This window comes from Miscanthus floridulus, chromosome 2 (assembly GCF_019320115.1).
Source record: "Miscanthus floridulus cultivar M001 chromosome 2, ASM1932011v1, whole genome shotgun sequence".
Classification (NCBI taxonomy): domain Eukaryota; kingdom Viridiplantae; phylum Streptophyta; class Magnoliopsida; order Poales; family Poaceae; genus Miscanthus; species Miscanthus floridulus.
Genome location: NC_089581.1, coordinates 52103888 through 52127504, shown reverse-complemented (window position 1 = coordinate 52127504; position 23617 = coordinate 52103888). Strand labels below are relative to the sequence as shown.

The window sequence follows — 23617 nt, the reverse complement described above, 5'->3', positions numbered from 1 at the left end:
CTTGATGTCATACTAGATATTTTTTATAGAGTACCCCATGTCTCAAATTATAAGTTGTTTTATTTTTTGTACAAAGTTTTTATTATTTATCTAGATATAGCATAATTGAACATGTCTAAGAATCTTTCTTAAGCTCACTCCCTAAGTTCTCATTTGGAGAGCGATTTTTTTAAAAGAATGTTCTTTATATCTTTCCGTCCTCAACAATTTATTTATAGTTGTGCGCACTCTCGAGAGCCATTTCCGCTCTCCATCTTTAGCTAGCAAGAAACTTTAAATAAAGAATAAATTGAAGAAGTTGTTGGAAACAATCATTTTCACTAAAAGCTTTATTTGTATTAATACTGAAACGGAATGATGTAATTCTAAATGGCAAAATACAGTAATTTTCTTGAAACTGACATCAGGATTGCAGGCACTCAGAATTGGGTGTGTGATAGGCTGACAGCCCTTTGTTTCAAAAAAAAAAAAAAAGACAGGCTGACAGCCCATGTACGCGCCGGCGGCCGGCCGCACGGCGAACGGCACACCGCACACCACGCTCTCAGTGAAGCGAACGCAGATGAGGGATGTCACTATGTCAGGAAGGCGCCCGCGGCTGTGCCCGTGCCGCGCGCCCGCTCCTAGAATCCTACTGTAGTTCAATCCACTCGCACGGAGGAGCAACGCGGAGCAATGGCGCTCGCCGCCCCTTCTTCCCTCCGCTGCCTCCCGACCACGCCACCGCATGTGCCGTCTCCGCCCTGTGCCTCCCGCCTCCGCTCGCGCCCTCTGCGGGAGCCCCGTCTCTGGCATAGACTCGTCGCCGCCGCCGCCGCGGCGGCCACCGCTCCACTCGCATCCTCGTCCACCACCGTACGTACTCCACGAGCTCCTCCTCTCCTTACTAAAACCCGACACCTTCTGACGCTCTGGTCTCGCAGGCGGACACGGAGCGGAGGAAGCACGAACTGCTGCGCGCGGTTCAGGAAACGCGGCGCGGATTCGCGGCGGGGCCCGACCAACGCGCTGCCATCGAGGAGGCCGTCGTACGTAGGAGGCCTAATCGGCCGCTCTCTCTCTAACAATTTGCACTCACGCAACGCGGCGGCGTTTGTGACGCCGTGCTGGGTTTGATTGATTTTGCGTGTCATGTGCAGTTGGCCGTGGAGGAGCGCGGTGCGGGGGAGGGGACGCCGCTAGATCTCGCGGCGCTCGATGGCACCTGGAGGCTGTGTTACACATCGGCGTCAGACGTGCTTGTGCTGTTCGAGGCGGCCGAGAGGCTTCCACCCCTGCAGGTTAAACTAAACAACGTGTGTTCAGCGATCTGTCCTAATTCGTCGTTGCAATTGGATGCCTACTTAAAGCCACTGCCTAGCAATCAATTACAGATGCCAGCACATTTGAGATCGGCTGCAAATGTCAGTAAATTGCCAACCTCCACGTTTTTAAATGTTCGATACTGAGAATTATTGCTAAAAAGTGCAATACACGTTTGTTATGTTTGTCGTCTCTCGTTAGGTTGAGCACTTGAGGCATTAGAGATGATGAGTTTAAGAGTTTAACATGTTCAAAAATAAAAGTTTAAGAGTTTAACTTCTCATGCATCAACAAGATGCTTTCTCTGTGTAGTAGATAGTTTATTTTCCTCTTACTGTTTATCACTGGTGTGTTTGAGCGACCATATTTGAGAAATTTAGGGAGAAGGGTTGGAGCCTTGTGACCAGGGTGGTGTTTTGTGGATATATGCAGGTGGGGCAAATATACCAGAAATTTGAGTGCAAAGATCGATCAGATGGTGGAATTGTGAGGAATGTTGTAAGGTGGAGCATCTTGAACTTGCTGGAGGTAACCATTCTATGGCCGTTGTACCTCTTGGGGGCGTTCAGTTTCCCGATGCCTGAAGACTCTCATTTATTTCCTTCCATATCTCTCATTTCTTTCCTTCCATATTTCTTTATCTTGGCAGCACAGCTGCTGATGTACTTAAATGCATGGACCTTGGATATATAAAGAGTATGATAGTTGGAGGTGTGCTGTTTGCCTCATATGATCATAAAATGCTCACCGGTTTCATATTTTCATTGATAAGGTCATTTTTTTCTTTTAGAATCTGGTTGGTTTTCATGTTTGAAAGTACACCATAACTGTATTTCATACATAGAAGAAATTAACTTCTTACTTTGACATGATGTGCAAAGAATGTGGTTAGTTTGCATCTTCTAAGCTTAGCTTCCTATTCTTTGCATGCTATGATGTACCATATTTATTTTCCAGCCTTTTTAGCCCTCATGTTTTCAGTTCTTTCATGTTTGATTCTTTTAGCAATCTCTATAGGAGGAAGAAGGTGCAACACTGATGGTCTCTGCAAAGTTTGTTGTCCTGTCTAAACGCAATATCTTTCTTCAATTTGAGGAGGTAATTTGTTTTCAAGAATAGCTAAATATGATTAGTTGATAAAATGCAAAGCGAAGAGTTGCTAATTTCATGATGAAACATTCAATTTCCAGTGTTAGAAGAACAGCATGAGAAATGATTTTTTGCTTGTTATATGGGACTCTTGTATCAATGATTAAGCTACATTATAACAAAGTTCGGCTAGGCGGCGACTACTCGGCGACTACGCGCGTCTAGTCGCTGGGCGAAGCCCATCGCCACGACTAGGGGCATAGTCGCGCATCGCGGCGCTAGGCGGCGCGGAGGGCGGCCAAAGGGGCCTGGAGCTGGACTGTTGGAGGGCAGGGGCCGCCGGCGCCGGGCTCGAGCCAGCTGGAGCTGGAGCCTGGAGGGCAGGGACGGCCGGCGCGGCGCTCTGCGGTGGTGTGGCCCGCACCCTGCGCCTGCGGGATGCCGAGGCCAGGATGGGATGGGCGCCTGGGCAGCGGCGCGGCAGAAGGGCTTGGTGCACCGCGGAATGGCGTGCGGCGCAGCGCTGTCCGGCTAGGTGGCGCCGACAGGCAGCTGGCAGGCTCCTCGCCTCCTCCCGTGCGGCGGCGCGGGTGCGGCTGTGGGCGCGCGCTCGTGCGAGGGACGGAGGGAGGCGGATAGGAGCAGAGGCGGGGGGTTAGGTTTGCTGTTGCCTGGGCCTTCATTATTGGGCTGAAATTACATGGGGTATGTGGTGTTGATGGCCCAACGACTAGGGCCTGGGCCCTAGAGGCCTGGGCTGCAGATCCGCCCCTGGTGTTGTGCACTTGTATTACTGTCCTATCCACTTGTATTGTAATTACCGGCTGCTGATATGATGTGCTCATGGATGGAAGGCTGCTGAAATCAGCCAGATAAGTCACAACTTAGTGTTTTCTATATTTTTTTTAACAACTAGCTGTCTATTGACTAATTTACTAACTACTAGTTATATACATAATATATATATATTATGTATTATATATATATATATATATATATATATATATATATATATATATATATATATATATAAATAATTTATGGCTATATTGCCAAAACGCCTAGGAAAACGCCTAGGAGCGCCTAGGACCGAGTACTCCCGACTAGGCGCTAGGCAATGGGTTAGCGCCTAGATTCCGCCTAGCGCCTAGCTGAACTTTGCATTATAAGTTTGCATTCTCCATGACCATGATTCAATTCACATGCAATCTGATGCTATATAACCAGATTCTTTTTCTGGGACTGACTTGATGATTCATACAAGTGCAATATTGGAAATTTCTTCCCTTTTTTTTGGTTATGTCATCCACTGTCTTACCTAAACCCTTTAGAGTATCCAGCGTTGTTCTTGCATTATCATTTGATTTTTTCACTAGTTCTTTGGCCATTAAGCCTTTCAGGGGTTTTGAGCCATGGCTGGTCTTAGTTGTGGCTATTGTTTTCTCTGTACTATAATGCTTAAACATTTGACACTTGACCTCTGACCCAAACGCATTGTTTCAACTCTTCAGCCTTCTTGAACAACAGCGATCTTGCCCTCTTTTGTTCAAGAAAAACAGTGTCTATCTTCCTTTTCTTTTGTGACCTTGGTTTTGAGTGTGTGTTGCTAGAACTTATAATCCATTGTATAACAGGTCGCTGTTGAAAATATCAAGATTAGCGAGCAACTGCAGGCACTAATAGCTCCTGCTATACTTCCTCGGTCATTTTTGAGCCTTCAGGTATATGCCAGCCTGCCAGGTTATATCAAATAATTGATCGTTGACTTGCATATTACCTTTGATTTAACAAAATCTTATTTATTCTTTCTTGGTCATTGACAAATATGTGCATCGGTATACATTTCATGTGTCCCATAATATTGTTCTGAATTCTGTTAGTTTCAACTTTCAAGAGCAATTTCTGTAGCATGCCACATGTTGTCACTTTTGTTGTCTACTGCCAAAAAGGAGATATAAAGTAAAAAATATTATATTTACAAATAACATATGCAATTTCGCCATGTTTGTTGTATTTCTTTAATCTTTATCATCTAACATAGGACAAGTGTTTCAGATTTCAATGTAGTGAATCTGTTTGTGCAGATATTGCAGTTCCTTAAAACCTTTCGAGCTCAAGTTCCTGTTAGTGGTCCTGAAAGGTAATTTTCCACACTGCTTAATTTTCCTCATTTCGTGTTCCCTGTCTTTTGTATTTACCAAACTGAATTAAATGTCAGACGATCACCTGGAGGATTATATTATCTTTCTTACCTTGACCGTGATATGCTCCTGGGTCGTTCAGTTGGTGGTGGGGGAGTATTTGTTTTCACAAAGGCACAACCTCTTACATAAAGGTTTTCTGATAACCAAGAGCATATCATCTGATGGCATGGCAGCTGTCCTTGAGCTTACAACTTACATGGGGTATATATACCTTGCAATCTACAGTTTTTTTTTTGACGTGCAAGTATGTGATAATCACCTCATTCTAGTTTTTTAAGTGATAGATATGATCTACTTTGAGTTTTAAGAGATTACATGCAACGTGTTTTCTTTTACACACCAGTTGTGGTGATATGTAGCTGGCTAGTGGTTGCGGATATATAAAGCTTCCTGATAGTTCTATTTCATTTTAGTGTTGTACTAATACTGGAACTGTACCTACTTATTTATAATTTTCTATAATTAGTAATTTAACATTACGATCAGCAAAATTAATGTGGCTATGTACTCCACTTTTCTATTCTACTAGATGACATTGACCTTTTTTGTGGTCCCTGAGATGTGATTTCACCTTAGTTTCCTACTGTTGTGACTTTATTATTACCGAACAATCTAGTTGTATTTTCCAAAAGTTCAGTCTTTATTATTTTTTTGAAGTAAAGTTCAGTCTTTATTATTTAAAATGCATGAATGTTAAGGTATCAAATAAAATGGGACTATTGATCTACTGGAATAGATGCTTGGTGGGTGGTTTTGGTAATAAATGCTGTCATGTAGTGTAACATTGGACACTGCCACATTTGGATAGTTTTTATTTTCAAGAAAAAAAAAATGAGTAACTGTAGGTTTGTGGAGGTGGAGCTTGCCAATTCCTAGAAGTAAGAGAAGATTTGGAGAACTAAGGGTTTGCGATTTTGCATTGCATATGTTAAGGAACCATCTTAGGAAAGTCAACATTGGAACATAAAATTTGACTGTTTAATGGGACACATAGTTAATTTGTAATCTAACAACAATGATGGAAACAAAACCTTCAGTCTGAAGAAAGTAGAGGTACACTAGAGATGAAGCCCAACAAGAGCCAGACAAAGAAAGAAAAAGATTGAATGCAATGCATGCACTATAATTTAATCTGCTTTCCCTGGTTTAGTTGATGCACTAATGCCTCTGTTTGTGACCACAATTGGACGTTGGTTTTCCTTCTTTTTTCCCCCATGTCTCCTGAGACCCTTGTTTACATCAAGGTTACATGGAGTCGTGGAACCATAACACATAACAGTTGTTAGGCAGGCAGCAGGCTGAAAAGTAGGATGTCTTGTTTCCAAGTTTGATTTATGGCTACTTTGCCTAAATTGACTTATGCTACACTGTTGTGGCACACCACGCTTTGGGCTTTTACATTCTACTAACCTTCAGAAGTTCAGAGTTCATTCTAATAAACCATGCTGCTCCTACTTCAGAAGTTCAGAGTCTGCTGTGCGTAACAGGTTGCCATTAAGACTAGCTGAAATACAGTTGATTGTTTTTTTCCTTTTGGATTGACAGCACATCACACCTCCTTAGGGAAAACCATATGTCAAAATTTTGTTTAGTTGTGGCAATAATTTTATAGGAGAATATTCTTTTCCTAATGCTAGGATATTCCCTTGACTGTGACCCTTGGTGCTCTGGCAATGATATGGTGCTTTACTGGTGAGGTGCATGTGGCTAACCCTACACCACATGGTTTTGGTCATGGTGGGTTCTCAGATTTGCTGTGTTATGCTTTCGACCTCCTAGACCCCACAAAGAATTGGATCCGCTGAATCCTTTATTACTCTATAGAACATATCAAAGAGCCGGAGGCCTGGAGCCTTTATCTTTCTTAGTTTATGTAAATGCAGAAGTGCTCTTCAAGATGTACCGACCAATTTTGATTTTCCTAGAGCACAGAGACAGGAGCTTTCCTCTTTCCTGGCAATCCAACAAGTGAAATCATATCTATGCTGAGTGCCAAGAAAGTGGTTACTGGGGTTTCTAATACAACCATCATATATACGCACCATAATTCTTTGCTCTTTTCTTTTTCAAAATTATCATGTTCAAACGTAAGTTCTGGTAATGCTTAGTGTTTGAACATTGAAAATATTTTTTTAGGGCTAAATGTCAAGTTGGCAACTAAATTATTAGATGCCGTTTATAAAATGCCATATTTTTTTCGAGGTATTGTTTTCTAATTCAATTTATAACATTCTTTTGTCTACTATATCCATTCTCCATTATCTGATCCAATAGGCATCTCACTCCTTTGGCTTGGTGCGATTCATGGTTCCTTTTATACATCCATCATATTTTATTCTGGTATATCTTTTTTTTGGTTTGTTGCTACTTTAGTACCATGCATGCATATGTAAAAGAAAAAGGCTAAACAACACGGTTTGTCGCCAATAAGATATCGCTATGTGTCAAATGAACTAGCATGAGCTATGATGGGAGTGATTTATATGAACTAGATATTTTATTGCTATTCTCCAGTAACATATGCTACTTGCTGTTTAAATTCGAAAATTGAAGTTTTAAAATTAAAAGATTATCTCTCCGTCCTAAAATAATTGCACGCCTCACTTATCAAGGAGTTAAACCTTTTATTTAGAGATTGACTCTTTTAAAATAATTCCTTTTTTGTGGTTATTATTACTTTACACTTATATAGTACTTCCCTCCAATAGTTAGTCTATTTCATATCCATATTGTTACTCCTTCGATTGCTTCAAAACTTTTTTTAAAATTTAATTTAAATAGTAGAGTGCTTCCTTGTTGGCGGGGACAGGGGATAGAGAACAATCCCTGTCCTCGTTAGGGATGACCTTTCTCCTATTAAATTCCTGTAGGGGAAGAATTGGCCATTGACATCTCTAGTAATAGAGAATAGGACAAATTTCTCATTGAGAATTGGAGATAGGAGGGCTACTGACATCTCTAGTTGTTCCGGGGTCCGACATGATTTGATTCCTAGGCATTACACACATGCATTCCTTATACCAGGAGAGGCTCCTCTGCTTTTGATCCCCTCCGGTTGACTGCACAGGTGGGACTGATTCCGCTTATCCCTCCCTCCCTCTGAATTTGTTTAACTTGAACCAGTGCTATTGTGTAGAAAAACTAACCATTTGTTTCTGTATTAATGAAAAAAGTGTAACCTCAAAGAGTTAATATTGTTGAGTAGAGAGAGTACAAGTTTACTTATGTTTTGAAGCAAGTATTAAATTTGATATATGTTATAACAGAACATAATATATGCATATAACTCCATACATACATAAATACATACCTTATGTCCTCGTATATCTGGCTTGGCCAAGCCGTCTGTATGTTCGGTGGGCTCAATACTGAGCCTCAGTCCGCCTTGCTCCGGGTCCAGGTCAGTCTGATCAACACGCGCAGGCGGGTGACAATGTCATATTCCACCGTTATGTTGCGCTGATGCTGATGTAGCAGCTGGCGCAGTCGTTTTCCATCAAAATTTATTTAAACATGTGAGAGGTGAAGTCGCATTTCAAGTGATGGCCCTGTTCGCTTGGCTGAAAAGCCATAACTGAAAGTACTGTTCGCTGATTTGTCGTGAGAGAGAAACACTGTTCGTTCGCTGAAACAGTACGACTCATAAGACAAGCGAACAGGAGCCGATGTCGCCTGTGTTGTGGGTTGCAGGGTTTCCATCGCCGGTGACTTGGTCACGCTCTCCTCTAATCCAGCCATGTACACCACCTTCGTCTCGTATGGTCCAATCGTTCCGTTATCCTTTACTTGTGTTGGATATTTATTGCCAAATCGTTTCCGGTAACTGATTGATGTAAACGTGATTTGCAATTTCACAAACAATGATGGTTACAGGTGGTCTGTTTTTTTTTCTTTTTTAAAAAGGATGTCTTTGTTTGGATGCAAAGTATTTTTTGAAGTATTGGAGAAATATAGTTTAGAAAGTACTTTGGTTTTCAAAAGCTATTGAGTGTTTGGATACGACAAATTTTTTGTCTCTAGAACTATGATTTTACCAAAATTATAGTCTTTTTTATAGTTTTATTAGAAACTCCACTCATGACTTTTTTTCCCTAAACCATATTTTTATGTCTCTTTGACTTATAAAACCATAGTTTTGTGATACTATAATTTTTAAAAACTATGACATCCAGACCCTAATGAATGATGTTACAGCGGGAGGTGGGATGTGCACTCACAGTTTTGCATTTGGCCTGTATCTATTAAAAGTGAAAAAATGGTATATCCAGTTGGTTTTGTGTCAAGATCATCCTCAATTTCAGCTGCCTTATCTACCAGCTTCGATGAAAGTAGAAGAAAGCCCATGCCATTTTAGGTTTAAGTGTGGAAGCAAGTAACAGCTTGGTCGAGAAGACACGGGAGATGTGACATCTCTCTCGAAAGAGCTGGCATCGTCCTTGCTGGCTCTGTTAAGTCGCGCTCTGGCTTTCTCGGAGAAGGTGGGTTCTGGACATAGTTCCGTGTAGAAGAACACTGATCGGGTCGTGGCAATTGAGGTCAGCTGATTTGTAGTTTGGTCCACACATTCCACACATTAAGTTTTATTGTTGGAAATGTCTACCCACCGCTCGGGTGGTCTAGGTGCGTGTGACATCCGAGTGCTGGTGGCATATAAAACACCGATGGACAGCGGAACAAAAAATCAAGTGTTTTTAATCCATCAACGCTCGATTCTCATCATCATTGCATCCAGATTAAACGGATCAAAATAATTATCCAAACAATATAAAAATATTAAACAAACAAAGAAAATAGCCAGATTATTTCTATGAAAGCCAAATTGAAAATTTTTAAAGGGGAACCAATTAAAACATACAAAAAATAAAAAAGGCAAAAAATGATTAGATAATTGTTCAAGTAATTCTTACCATTCTCATTTATGAATAATTAGTTTACACCAATTAAATACAAAATTTACACCCCAACAGAAATAGTAAAGTATGGTCCAAATAGATGTAATCCGCTATAAATAGTTATGCATGCATAGGTTTATGCAGCGGGCGAGGTGATTGATGGCAACGGGTGACCCTGGTCTAGTCTACCACACTACAGCACGCCATGCATGCACCTGCAGCTGGTCGGTGCAGACAGTGGCGGAGCCAGGATTTAAACTCAGGGGGCCCGGCCGTCAGGAATTATACTTAGGGGGACCGGCTCGGTCTTTTTCATTGCGATAATTTTATTATCTAGTTGTGTTTTGTATGATTATATTATCTAGAAGATATTAATAGGCATATATGACAAGAATTTTATATAATCTCCCTCTTAATATAAATAAAAAAATTTAAGTCATACTACTAATTTTTTTTGTTGTGAAACATTGGGGGGGGGGGGGGGGGGGGGGGGGGGGCATGGCCCCTGCCAGCTCCCCCTTGGCTCCGCCAGTGGGTGCAGAGGCGGACCAGACCATGCACCTCGGGGCGACGCGCGTGGGACTCCGGAGCACGCGTCGTACACAGGCGCGGGCAGCTGTCCGTGCTAGATCGATTCTGGATCGTACCCGTAGAAAATCGAGTGCTCACGACTCGAGGAACACTCGAGTACGGTATACTTTTACCGTTTCTAATTGCACGCTGAGTTGCCGGCCATCAAAAAGCAAGTAAATTAGACCAATTGAAGGATTTTTTTTTCTTATATAAAAAAATAGAAGCAGAGGGCAAAGACCGATCCGATCTTATAAATTAAAATGAAACCTGCGAACTACTACTAGAAAGCAGATCAGTAGCCACTGATTTCTGTACAACCTTGTCTACATCTCTCATCTCTCAAGCTAATAATATACAACTCCAGACAATATACACACGTCACACACGAATCAACGTGGAGGAGGATAAAAATAACAAAACGTACAGCTATACACGTTCCTTTATATAGGGTAATAATACCCGCCTTGATCGTTCAGGAGCAGCCAGTTTTGCCGGTGATGACGTACACATCGTACAGCTCGATCGATCGATCAATCCATCCTCGAGGTCGTTACGCCGGCGGCGGCGAAGCCCCGGATCCCGGACGACCTGAGCACGCCGTCGACGAAGGCGAGGCGCTCGGACAGCGCCCTGACACGCTCCTGGTACTCGATGGCCTGCGTCACGGCCTCGGCCTCCAGCTCGCCGAGCTGCACGCACAGGCGCTCCTCGGCCTCCTCGGCCACGGCCAGCCGCGCCAGGGCCGCCTCCAGCTCCCGCCGCAGCCGCTCCTCCCTCGCCGCCGCCTCCGCAACCGCCCTCTCCAGCTCGGCGTTCCTCCGCTTCATCTCCTCCGCCTCCCCGCCGGCTCCTGCCGCGGCCACTTTTCTTGTCATCATGGCTACGCCTAGCTACGCGATGCTGCTGCTAATACAATCAGCCTGTTCGTTTGAGTCAGAGCTTATCAGTCAATTAATAATATTTTTTTCTTACAACAAATCAATATCAATTGAGCTTACCAGCTTAGAAATCAATCAGTAAACCGGCTCAATGTACGTGCTCCAACGTTAATTATTGGATCAAGCTTGTACTCTTCAAAGTTTTCAGCTGGCTTGGGTTGGCTTAAACTTTGGGCCTCTCCTTATATAGGCCGGAACGGCAAAGCGGTGACCAGTGAATGACGACATGAAGGCGTCCAGGTTCAATGAACCAACCAATCCGAGAGGCGAGAGCAGAGGTGTCGGTGTACGGGTACAGCAATGATACAAGTATATACTAGTAGTAAATAGTATAGTTATTACATCCATGGTGACCGCATCGTCGCCGAGAGCTAGCCTCCCCTCTCTCTTCCTCCGTCGTCGTCTAGATTCATTACGCGATCGACGTGAATGGTGAGTCGGTGGGCGTGACCAGATATCGAGACAAACGCTGGGCGATGGAACTAATGGAACGGGTCTAGCTCTGAATTCACACCCATCGTTGTTTCGCTGAAACAATGGATTGGAGAGACGAATAATCATATCCACGAGTGCTTCCAATTATCGTTGTACTTTTATGCGTGTGTGAAGTCAAATTTGGAATAGAAGTAAGGAACTAGACTTCTAGTCCGGTTGAAAAGTAATGGGTTGAATTTCCTTTTCGGGTGTAATTTGTAGTCGATGGTGAAATGTGTTCACGTTATTCACGAGCGTACTTTGTTAATTCTTCTGTTGGCGTACAAAAGGAAAACATGATTTGCCGTACAAAATATTTTTGAGCCAGGGTTCTTTTTCTCGCGTTATAACTTGTTATTATAATTTATAATTTACTGTTATAGTATATTATTCTCGAAGAATATGTACTCCACTATCATCTGGACAAACAGTTGAGAGGGATCTACGCAATTGTGATCTGACTTCTGACACGAGCGTGATATAGCTGACGTGCAAATGCAAGCGAGAGCAAGAAAGTAAAGCAGCCAAGGACCCAGGAGTACTATTTTTAGCAGCGTGACAGGAAGGAGAAACCCGCGCATTTCATCTTCCTCGTAGCTCAGGGCGTGTTTTGATACGGAGAAATACACAGTAATAGGTATGGATGTATCGTTGGTAAAATAGAGAAGAAGGAAAACATAAATAAAGAAAATATATGAATAATTGTGTGGAACACAAGAATTAGAACAGGAGAATCCAAGTGGATTCACATTAAACAAAGACACATAAAATGCTGACTTGTGTGGACTCAGTAATTAACATGTGGTTTTTTTTCCTATGTCATCCTTCGTCTAAAATTGGCCCAAACACAACTAAAAATAATTTTAGAAAATAGGCTCTCTGGTTAGGTGGACACCTAATGACCGTCTCTGTAAATGGCTAGAGGGCCTCCAAGAAAGTGCCCATCTCTAAAATCATTTACGGAGATAGGTGTGCTAATACGACCGTCTCTAAAAATCATCGATTAACGGAGGCAATCGTCTTAGGACATCCGTCTCCGTAAATCGATTTTTAGAGGTGGATTTTTTAAGATGACCGTCTCTGTTAATTGATGATTTTTAGATGCAGCTGTTGTGGGACATAGTCCCTGGTTATCCCGCAAGGAAGGGAGAAGATCTAGTCCGACTAGAAATTCCCCACATGTAATTCTAGTAACATTGCTATCCTGTAATTCTAATAGGACTCTTACATTGTAACCGACTAGGAGACTTGCCTCCTGAGATATATAAAAGAGGGCAAGGCTTCCTAGATCGGTAGGCCATGACACACAATCATACGAATCAATCCAACGCAAAGGCTATACGCTGACTGGACATAAAAGCTATTACTCGACAAGAGGACCCGAACTAGTATAAATCGTTCGTCTCTTTGCGTTTACTGTCGAGTTCTATGTACGTCGAAGCCCTTCGAACATTGTTCCGATACCCTCATGACGGGTTGTCGGTCATCAAACACCGACAACTGCCTACGCGTGTCGGTGTATGGTAGCTGTCGGTGTTTGATGACCGGCAACCCGTCACGGGGGTACCCGGGACGGTGTTCGATGGGTTTCGGCGTACGCAGAACTCAACAGTAAACGCAAAGAGACGAATGATTTATACCGGTTCGGGCCCTCTTGTCGAGTAATAACCTTTACGTCCGGTCGGCATGTAGCCTTTGCATTGGATTGATTGATATGATTGTGTGTCATGGCCTGCCGATCTAGGAAGCCTGGCTCTCCTTTATATATCTCAGGAGACAAGTCTTCTAGTCGTTTAAAATATAAGAGTCCTAGTAGGATTACATGATAGCAATGTTACTAGAATTACGTGTGGAAAATTCTTAGTCAGACTAGATCTTCTCCCTTCCTTGCTGGGTACCCGGAGACTATGTCCCACAACCGTTCTAAGTAGTTGTCTCTAAAAATCGATTTATGCAGGCAGATGTCTTAAGATGCCTCATCTCTATAAATAGTTGCATAAAAAAATAATTCACAACTTTTTCATAGGAACTTAGAGGAAGATAAGCTTTATATCAAAATTGTAGTCCTCGACGTAATCTATAACTTTGTAGGTGAAAAGTTTTTATTTAAAATTGTTAAGAGTCCTACAATATTATTTTAAGTTTATGGGTTTTGAAATTTAAAATTTTCAAACAACCGCAGATGTTTACATAGTCTATACCAAAGTTGTAGTTCTAAATACAATCTACAACATTGTAGTTGAATTTTTTTACTTAAATCGTTTAGAGTATCAAACATATGTCGTAAGTTCATAAATTTTGAAATTTAAAATTTAGAGTTGCTAAACTGCCTTGAATGTTGTTGATAAGTTTTTATTTGAAATTTTTAAGTGTCTCAAATATTTATTTTAAATTCATATATTTGAGATTCAAATTTTTGAATTTTTCCAACAATCTCCTATGGAGACATATCCTATACTAAAGTTGTTGTGCTTGACAAGATTTAAAACTTTGTAGTTCAAACTTCTTTTTATTTGAGGTCATTTAGTAGTCAAAATATTTAATATAAGATTACGAAATGTTAATATAAAAAGATAGCATTCCATACAAACTCACAATTGAGTTTGTGGTGTAGTGGTAGTGAGGTGTATGGCTGAGCATTAGGTTGTGATATAAAAAAATGGGCATTTGGTTGTGGATTTGATTTAAGACTTAATAATTTTTTTTAGTTTTTTTGGGTTTTCTAGAAACCATTTATAAATGGCATAAAATAAATTCCCTGCTTCAGTTGATAGAAAACGCCCGTCTTTGATGTTTACCCAACTAATGATGTTATTTTTTTTAGAATTAGACAGTACGACGTAGACGGCCACGACAACATGAACACTCATCCATATAAATACACGTACATAAACCCCACCCCTAAAGGAATGAACCGCTAGATCTCGAGATTCACGAAGTCACCACAGGCACCTCACTGTCCACGAGGACGTCGCTTACCACTGAAAGCATACCGTTAAATCCTAGAATAAATCCAAGAAAATACGAACATACGTGTCAAGTCGAGGACTTAAACTAGGTGGACATGTTCCACCACAAGGAACCCAACCAACTGAACAAGTGGTATTTTATAGAATTTTAAGGCATAATAAGATAAACTAAAGACTTTAAGATTGCATAATTACACAAAATAATCGTGGTCATAACCTTATATTATTTTAAAACAACTAAACGGTAGTATCTTTTATGAGCTAGTCTAATAATAAGAAAAAGTCAACCAAACAGTGAGCCATTGCATGCATTCGGACTATATGATGGGAACCATGTTATTAGACTATTAGAACACGTATAAACAACCAATCATGTATCCATATAGGCTCCTATGTACTCCAACTCAGGGATTGGGATTTTGGTTTGTTATCTTTCTCCAGTATCATCCACAGAACCATCAAATCTCAGAAGAATATATGAACAAATTTTCCGTGTTTCCAAATCAACAGCTGTATATTTTAAGCCAAAATTTCTTTCGTCCTAGAACGAGGTCTGAAATTTGCCAAGTCAAGAACTGCGGTCACCTCGTATCTAAGGCTTCTGACTTAGTACAGGTGCGCCCTGCGCCCTACCCGTTGGCATGCTACCCACGGGCCACGGCTGGTTACTTGGCGGCAGCCTTTGCCCGTTCGCTTGCTCTCGCCCCTACCGTCGCCGCGAACGAAATATCAGCTCGCTGCCTCGCCGCCGCCGGGCATGGTCTCGCGCGCAGTGCTTTCACTGTTTCACGCTCACGCATGGCAAGTCGCCTGGTGTGAAGGATGCCGGAGGCGTGCCTAAACAAAAGCCGCTCAGCGAGGCGACAAGAGGCGCGGGCACAGCGACGTCACCCCGGCCGCCGCGTCGCACGTTTGATCACTCCTCCCGTCCGGCTCCTCCGACGTTCGCAGGGTCGGCTCCGCGCCTCCCGCACGGCTCGCTCAGCTATGACATGTGGGCCTCGCCTATCGTGTGGCTCCATCTCCACCGTCCATTCCGTCCGTCCGGCTTTGTTTTGCTTCGCCTGTGCCGCAACAGCGGCTTTGCGAGGTGGGGCCTCGTCTCTGCTCATTGCGACTCGACGTCAGACATGGCCGGCTATCGCGGTTCCGGCCGAAAATGATGATGCCTGCAACAGTGCAACTTTTTGTCGACGATCCGGGCTAAAAAAAGCACTGCGGATTTCCTCACGTACCGATTCTGGGTAGATGCTCTCCCATCATCGAGACGGCCAGATGGACTCGTCGAATTGCCCTTCATGACGTAGCCTGTTTGATAGGATAGCCGTTTGTGTTGAGCGTGCTCGATTTCAAGGCTCGGTCCTGTACCGCTTTGCCTAGCTACCGTATAGAGTAGGCTTGCGCCCCTACAGAAGAGATAATTTAAACAAGGGAACAAAATGGGACACGGTTGGAAGTTTAGGGAACTTTTCTCAGGACAAAGTTCAAAAGTTGTAGCCCTTGCTAGCTCAAGCAAGCTAAATTAGCTCACCTGATCTGGCAAGCTTCTTGTGGCTAACACTGGCGAGGCAGAGCGAACTCGTCTGGGAATCAAGCACACCCATAGTCTGTGCCGAATAAAAGCCATTTCTTCTTGAAAGAAATGGGAGAATCTCTAACAAACGTAGAGTTAGATTTCTACTAGATTTTATAAACTGGAAAATATATTTCTTAGGACAACTCCGATGACATTTTTTTTCAAGGGGCCGAACATGCAAAATGATGCCGTTAAACCCCAATCCAAGGGATTTTATTCCCTACAAATCAAAATCCTGGTCAATTCCATTTATTTAATCTCCTTCAATCCTCTTGGATCATGGATGGACTAAACAAGCCCTAAATGTGTTTTCATTTACGTAACATTTCCAATTCTCATGCTCTACTCCACTGCTGTGGAGCATTTTCATTTTGTACGGGGATCAGTCATGACCCTTCAGAGGTAACAGATTTCGCGATCCCCTTCTCCACTTGTGTTGTTTATCACAAAAGTATTATTGCCTGAGAAAAAGGCAACCGGGTTAGTGTATTAATACTACACTATAAGAAATGTAATTCCACCCCCCCCCCCACCCCCGCAATTTTTAACACTTTTCCTATTCCTCAGTTGCCTGAAATCTGTGGTTGTGTTCAGGCGACGTTTCTGTCCGTGGGATGATGGACATCAGCATCGGTGCGCTGTGTTCAGCTATTATTGGGTCCGTTGTTCCTTATTGGATCCGAGAATGCATCCGCAAAGGCCGCTGCCCTACCCGAGTGCTTGACCAACCACCCGCTCCTCTCTGTCTCTCCCTCCCACTCTCTCCTCTCTCAGTTCCAGTCTCCCAGATCCTGCTCCTCCGTCTCCTCCGGCTCCATGGCACCCTCACCTCGCATGGAGCACCGACTGTGGTGGGCGGTGGCGCATCCCCCCTCCCTTCAGCACAAAGTGGCCCTCGGTGGACGAGCGGCGAAGGAGCAGCGCGCGCGACAGCGTCAATGGGGACCAGCGCGCGCGGGGGCAGTGGCGGTGGAGCAGTGCCCACGGCGGCCCATCCCCCAGCGGCAACGGTCGTCTTGCATTTCCATTCGCGGTACCCGCTGCATCTTCCTCCTCCTTGTCCCCCGTTGTTTCATCACTTGTTGTTTGCGTGTGTACTGGATCTCATTTCGTGATTGGGTGTTGATTTGGTCATCAATTGGTTAAAATCATATATTGAGGAGGGCATGGGGATGTAGATTTTTGCTAGTAAGGTTGGAATCCTTGTGGAAATGAGGGTTGTATTGTGTTTGTTCTTACTACTACTCGAATTAGTTAGGGTTTGGTTTGCTAGGTTGATGTAAGCTCTAGCTAGTTGCAAATCTGTCTGGTCAATATCCCTTATGTGCATATCCAAGGATTTTTCACCCGATGGCTTTTGCCTTATCATAAGAATTTATTGATTCAACACAGATAGACAGCTAATCAGAACCTTGGCAGATCTGTCCCTCGGAGCTTAGGGGACTGGCACACGGCATGAGCCATTGGCCAATCGGGACCTTGACATGGACAATTCTTAGGCCCCAGGTCCAATCTGTTCATCCCTGCCCGATCTAGGAGTTAGCAATTTTATCATCTGTGTTGTGTTCTTGGTTGTATTTATACTTTTGTGGGATTTTTGCAGTTGCGAGGCTTTGCATACTAGTACGCCAATAAGTGGGCGAGCAGGCCCAAGGCACATCATCAGGAAGATCTAGTGGGTGAGTGATTGATTGTTAGCGCGGCTCTACTTCGCTTTTGTCTTCATTGTAAATGAGTGCTGTGTCAGTGATCCTATAGCAGCAGCATAATGCATTATCTGATTTTCTTATTCAGAAGAGATGAAACCAGATTTTTTTGAGGTTATGATTTCGGTCAGTGGTAGTTTTTTTTAAAATTTGCGGTTATGCTGAGGCGCGGAGCGATTGACATGTTTGGGCAGTCTAGATTTCGTGATGATTGACTGATTATCTGGTCAGAATTTCTGATGAGGAAATGGTACTTAAGATTTCCATTCAGTGTTGTAGGCCCTGATGAATGTTGTGATTGGTCTGTGTCAAGGCAATGGATACAGATATTCACAATACATCATTTGCTATTATGTTTGGTTTGTTGTTTCGTTTGATTGATTGGTGGCGGTGATTCGACATTACCCGTGCTTCTGATCTAACCTGTGAAGCAAAGGGAAAATTAATGGTTGAATTTTTTATATGAGCCATTTAGTAATCATTCAATTGTCTCTTGTTATTTTCTGCATCAGCTTATTTCATTCATGTCATTTATTTGGCAGTGATGATACAACCATTCAACTTACAAAGCCAGTTCTGCTTCTGATAACTCATGACTGGTAGGCCTGATTCATATCATATCGGAGCCTTGATCTGTATCATGTTTTGATAAATACTCACTCACTTAGGATCATGCATTTTTTCTTTGTCCAAATCTTACATCTCATTGGCCTCTGATGAAGTTGCCCAATGTTTGGATGCTGCATTCGGCTCCAAGTTCATGCTTGTCAGGTAGAACCTACTTGGAGCTGCTGTACTCACATGGCAAGACTGGGTAATCCTGAGGCTTCTATGTAGTGTCCAAATGCGTCTGTAGTATAGATATATATGGTAGATTAGTTTTTTTCTCCCTAAATAATTATACTGGGTAAATTTTTGCTGAGTTTAACTATCCTTGCACTAGTACTCTCTTATCTATGCTGAGGCTGAAAAACTCGGAGAGTATGTGCTGTCATCAGCTTCGACTCTGTCCTGTGAGTTGGGAGTTAAATAACAGCACAAGATTGTTTACTTCTGTGAGTTTAAACCAGATATTTTGCCTTTTCCTTTCAATATAATTATTTTTTCAGGCTTTAGAACAATGAGTTAGCTACTTATGTCTAACATATTAATTATAGAGGCCATCCTGGTACCTCTTGTATTACGACCTATATTATTTTGACATCATGAATGCTTGCAACTGGTTTACAATAGCTTGGTGCAAGTGCAGAACCTTCTTTTTTCGTCTAGTCTTTTACCATACTAGCTAGAACCTCTTCAGTTCTTGTATGAATGTCCTCTCAAGTGTAACAGGGGATGCTCTGTCTTTAGGCAGCATTTTGCTTCTTTTGTTTACTTGAAATTGAAGATTAGTAAGATCAACAAACCTTTTTTTATTTCTAGGTTCAAAAAAATTTCTACCATATAGAAGTTCAATAGGATCTAAGAGCAAAACTCTTTTGTCTAGTTTATGTCATCATTGTTTAGTTGGGTTGCTGCATCTGGTGTTTAGACTTAATCGAGTAGTATTGTCCTGATGGTTCAGAGAAAACATAATTACACCTTTTTTTGGAGGATTCATCAAAAGGTTGTAGCTAGAAGCATGCTTAGTAATACTACTTTATTCCATAGTGATGTGTTTAGCACTTACAACCTGTTAAAGAATTTTAATTGGGCTAGATCATATGAAGCATACCTACAATGCAGTAATTTTCTTTAGAGATCTATAGTTTTGTTTAGAACTTTCAGTACATTCCTGAAACACTTTTTGGGTTACTAAAGTTGTCAATCTTTAAAGTTGTCACAATGGAAAATTCTAAGCACTTAATGTTTCTCCAAGAAACTTGTTACAAATACATTGTTGCAGCCTTGCAGGCATTTCTAGATTCCGTAGTATTAATATCTAATCTGCATTCTCCGTCTAGATTCCCTAGTATCAATGTATCATTCACTTGGATCCTCTCAAGTCATGATACAACCCTAGCAATAACCTTTGTGTTTGTTCATATTTTCCATTTAAATAACTATAATACAGAGGAGCTTATCTGGACTAGAACCTATCAAAACTATACTTATGCATTGCTAAAGGGTGTATAATTTGACAATAAGTCTTCCCTAATCTTGGCACACCAAAATTAATGCTTTGACATGCTTTTAAAGAGCTACAATGTTTCAAAAATAATATTCAATCTGTGCATCCTAAATAATAGCATGGCACTTTAAAGACAAGGCAGCAGAATCACAAAGTACAAACCATAGTGGAAATAAGCAGTTACCTTCAAGTATCTCCAACTGGAATCAGGCCATAGTGGGTCCAGTCACAACCAACTATCATACCAGTAAACCTACAAGACAAGATAATAATACATCATAAATAATCACTTAAAAGTAAGTACAAATAGTGAGTAGCAGCTGCTCTCTGGGGTCTAAAGGCTGAGCCTCGCTCTCCCGCCTCCACTGCTAGCTGCCATCCATTCATCCAAATCCAAGAAGCTAAGAAGAAGGCCTCATATATAGGCATATAACTGAGATGGAGATGGACTTGGTTCAGGTTTCGTGACTCCATGCATGCATTTCTTCGGTTCCTCCTCTTTTTTCATGGCTGAAAAGAGAATAATCTCGTCGGTGCTAGAAAAAGGTGGTGCTCTGGATCCCTACCATGGCCAATGACAGAACAAAGCATAAGGTCATGGAAGCCATCACGGACATCTAAAGCAAGCAACTAATCCAAATACTAGTAAGGATGTCGTTCCTTCCTTGCTTCTTTGTTTTGCAAGTTTAATGAATTTGGATGAAAAAAGAGCTATAAAATATGATATGATGGATCTCTGTAGCTGAAACTAGATAGAAACATAGTCCAGATCTGGATGCTTGATTTAATTTCAATTTTTCTCCTTTGTTTGTTCGCCTTGTGAACTAGAGCTACTACAGTTAGGTCATAATGTTAGGTTGGTGGCCGAAATAGAATCCAATTGTGATGCCTGATTATAGTTCAGAGTTGTCTTTGTGCATAGGTGCATGACACCACCTTGTTTGTTTACAAAGTTTGTTGCAGTATATATGTGCATTTACTAAAAAATGACTCCGGCTCCGTGCTTAGGTGGTTACAACTCTTCCTTGAGAGGTCTCAGCACAAACCCGATTATTGTTTATAGAATCAGATTTGTCTTTGTGCTAACAGTCTAGAGTTTTTTCATTTGTGCTTTTCTATGTATTTGCTTTTCACCAGGACAAGTTAATTGTACTCAGTACTCATAGCAGGCTTCACATGTATGAGTCAGATTTTTCTAATTATATACATATACAATATTATTACATTATGAACAAGCACTACTTGCACTATCTTAAATGTGCAATTTTCATATATGTATTCTGTAATTTTTTTAAGATCATATATATTCATTGTACCTTGTTTATTGTTGGACATATGTATTATAGGCATGTAATTATTGGGCTTGTGCTGTGTCCATGTGTCCATATCTAGTCGGGTAGCCCTAGCTATGATTGGATTAGTATTAGGGAGGTAATCATATTGGGTTAACCTAGATTTGCGACCTACAAATTAATCATTTGCAGGATCGTGCGTAGGACCAATCTGTGGGTGGCTAAAGCACACTATTCATGTCCTTGAAACAAATTATCTGTTGTGATTTGTGCTAACACATCTTGAACTTTGTTTATTGTGATTGTGGTAACACACACCTCTTATTTGTCCTTGTTATTTCATAGAAAAAATTGTCTCTTGTGATTTGTGCTAACACATCCTGAACTTTGTTAATTGTGATTGTGCCAACACACACCTCTTATTTGTCCTTGTTCTTTCATAGAAAAAATTCTCTTGTGATTTGTGGTAACACATCTTGAACTTTGTTAATTATGATTGTGCCAACACACACCTCTTATTTGTCCTTGTTCTTTCATCGAAAAAAATTGTCTCTTGTGATTTGTGCTAACACATCTTGAAATCTATTAATTGTTAGTTGTGTCAACACACATCTCTTATTTGTCCTTGTCCTTTCATAGGAAAAAAATTGCCTCTGTGATTTGTGCTAACACATCTTGAAGTCTGTTAATTATGATTTGTGTGAACACTGACCCCACCAAAAACAGATGGTATACCAATTAACTTGCATACACGGTGTCGGATACAGTGAGAAGGGGTACCCTAAGCACGAACCAAAAAACGGCCGCTTAGACTTCGAAAAAGTCGAAACCAGCTAAACACCGCTGGCCTCGGCCGATCCTCCGACTCGCCCGAGGCCCCCTCACCGCTGGCCTCGAGCGACCCCCCACCAAGGGCCTCGGCCGGGCCGCCGACTCTCCGTCTCGCGCGAGGCAGGCTCGGCAGCACTCCGCTGCCTCTTCCTCCTCCTGCCCCTCTGACAAAACGTCGTGTCACATTAACTCAGCCAACTACTGCCCCTGACATCGGCCGCATGCTCGGCACAGTACAGCAGAATGGCCGACGGGACAGGAGGCAGGACTGGGCAGAAGTTACCCGCCACTGTGCTAACCACTAAAGCACATAGTTGACGCCCATGCCTCACTATGCTACCAACCCCTGCTCCGAGAACAACGCAGCGTGGGAGCCACGTCGGAGATACTGTGGCCTCGGAATCAGCACCTAGGATCAATAATTCCCCCCAAGGCCTCGGCGGTATGCTTCAGGGGCTCGGTAGCCTGAGGATCCATGTCCGCCGAACCCCCCACGATGGCTCGGCCTCGCCGTCTGCGGAGCCACAGCTCCCTATGACGTCATCACTCAATGACCAGCATGACGCCCGCCATGCCCTGCATCAAGTTGTACTGGAGCCCCACGACGCACAAGATCAAGTACGACCGACGCGTCACTTCTACACGGCAAGGACGGGGCCACTCCATCAACCATACCACAACAGTGGCCGGCTATAGGGCTCGGACACACCGCCCCTGTTTATAGAGCAGGAGGTCTCGGCATCCCGACGCCAACTCCGCTTCGTGCGAGGCACCCTAGAGGAGGCCTCGGCAAGGGGCCTAGTCTCCGTCTCGCGCGAGGCCTCATTCTCTGTGTTGCTCGGGGCCGGCTTGTCCGTGGTCCGTCGGCCCCCACCTCGACAGCACGTCACGTCTCATTAATACTTTCAACCACTCCCGCAATCTCCGCCGGACCGCGGCTCAACGTCACAGAATGGCCGATGCAACCCAAAGTCGCATCAACGCCGTACCAGCTGGGACAGGGCACGGTGGGGGTTACCAACAACTGTGTCCTGGCACTGTGTCCACGATCGGCACCGGGGACAGAGCGTGACGGGGGTTACCAGCCACTGTGTCCTAACGCTGCACCCACGACTCGCCGCCCCACTCAAGGCCTCGACACTGTGCACCGGGGCCTCAGCAATCTCGGGGTTCGTGCCCGCCGAGACCCCCACCGCAGCGTGAGCCTCGGCACCAACCAGGCCTCGGCCTCACGCACAGTCTGTCCACCAGGGCTTGCACGTTTGCCGTCACATCCGCTCCGAGACATTCCCGGGGCTCCCACGACGCACAGGACCTGATGGGACAACCACGCCGCTCCATTACTCCAAGGACGGATCGCTCCTACGGCCACGCCGCCACCAGAACGGGCCACAGGGTTCGGACGTGCCACTTCTATTGACACTACGTCGCATAGTGATACATGTACTACCTTCGTTCTCCCTTCAACTATAAAAGGAGAGGACTTGGGCCTCGTAGGGGGGGACAAACACACCAATAGAACAACACACTTCTACGCTACTTGAGAACAACGCCTCAAGCAGCCCGCCCCACCCTCGCCGAGACCTGGGGCTAGCTCCCTCTCTCACCTAGCTTGTAACCCCCTACTACGAGCACTCCGATGCAAAGAACATAAGATCGAT

At 43.2% G+C, this 23617-nt stretch overlaps 2 protein-coding genes, 3 non-coding genes and 1 pseudogene across 9 annotated transcripts; 5 read left to right on the top strand and 1 right to left on the bottom strand.

Annotated features, from left to right (window-relative positions):
- The first annotated feature begins 511 nt into the window (after positions 1–511).
- On the top strand, positions 512–5113 carry LOC136538784 (probable plastid-lipid-associated protein 10, chloroplastic). Of its 3 annotated transcripts, none has more exons than XM_066530735.1 (8): positions 512–855; positions 924–1028; positions 1140–1403; positions 1735–1830; positions 2320–2400; positions 4026–4112; positions 4476–4531; positions 4610–5113. In XM_066530735.1, exons 1-8 carry the CDS (start codon positions 676–678, stop codon positions 4722–4724), a joined length of 984 nt encoding a protein of 327 aa, XP_066386832.1. In that variant the 5' UTR covers positions 512–675; the 3' UTR covers positions 4725–5113. The 3 variants fall into 3 exon arrangements, with proteins under 3 accessions (XP_066386832.1, XP_066386833.1, XP_066386834.1); XM_066530736.1 differs by having other exon boundaries at positions 513–855; positions 1140–1295; positions 4610–5112; XM_066530737.1 differs by having other exon boundaries at positions 515–855; positions 1140–1280; positions 4610–5110.
- Positions 5114–10282: 5169 nt separating this feature from the next.
- LOC136538782 (protein RESPONSE TO LOW SULFUR 2-like) lies at positions 10283–11160 on the bottom strand. Of its 3 annotated transcripts, none has more exons than XM_066530732.1 (2): positions 11059–11160; positions 10283–10980 (listed from the first exon to the last, which is right to left on the bottom strand). In XM_066530732.1, exon 2 carries the CDS (start codon positions 10936–10938, stop codon positions 10591–10593), a length of 348 nt encoding a protein of 115 aa, XP_066386829.1. In that variant the 5' UTR covers positions 10939–10980; positions 11059–11160; the 3' UTR covers positions 10283–10590. The 3 variants fall into 3 exon arrangements, with proteins under 3 accessions (XP_066386829.1, XP_066386831.1, XP_066386830.1); XM_066530734.1 differs by having other exon boundaries at positions 10283–10963; positions 11059–11137; XM_066530733.1 differs by having other exon boundaries at positions 10283–10999; positions 11059–11113.
- A 6948-nt stretch (positions 11161–18108) lies between these two features.
- Positions 18109–18193, top strand: LOC136541102 (small nucleolar RNA U36a). Its single transcript, XR_010780200.1, has one exon. It is a non-coding gene; the product is annotated as a small nucleolar RNA U36a (small nucleolar RNA).
- A 63-nt stretch (positions 18194–18256) lies between these two features.
- On the top strand, positions 18257–18355 carry LOC136541037 (small nucleolar RNA Z223; annotated as a pseudogene).
- Positions 18356–18432: 77 nt separating this feature from the next.
- LOC136541039 (small nucleolar RNA Z278) lies at positions 18433–18550 on the top strand. Its single transcript, XR_010780146.1, has one exon. It is a non-coding gene; the product is annotated as a small nucleolar RNA Z278 (small nucleolar RNA).
- A 117-nt stretch (positions 18551–18667) lies between these two features.
- Positions 18668–18769, top strand: LOC136541091 (small nucleolar RNA snoR97). Its single transcript, XR_010780191.1, has one exon. It is a non-coding gene; the product is annotated as a small nucleolar RNA snoR97 (small nucleolar RNA).
- Positions 18770–23617: the final 4848 nt, after the last annotated feature.

What these genes read in the sequence shown, in the direction of transcription:
- LOC136538784 (XM_066530735.1), top strand. Translation starts at nt 676, where the DNA reads ATGGCGCTCGCCGCCCCTTCTTCCCTCCGCTGCCTCCCGACCACGCCA. An exon ending in CTGCCATCGAGGAGGCCGTC is followed by an intron (nt 1,029 to 1,139) that starts GTACGTAGGAGG and finishes TGTCATGTGCAG; the next exon opens with TTGGCCGTGGAGGAGCGCGG. An exon ending in CCTGTTAGTGGTCCTGAAAG is followed by an intron (nt 4,532 to 4,609) that starts GTAATTTTCCAC and finishes ATTAAATGTCAG; the next exon opens with ACGATCACCTGGAGGATTAT.
- LOC136538782 (XM_066530732.1), bottom strand. Translation starts at nt 10,938, where the DNA reads ATGATGACAAGAAAAGTGGCCGCGGCAGGAGCCGGCGGGGAGGCGGAG.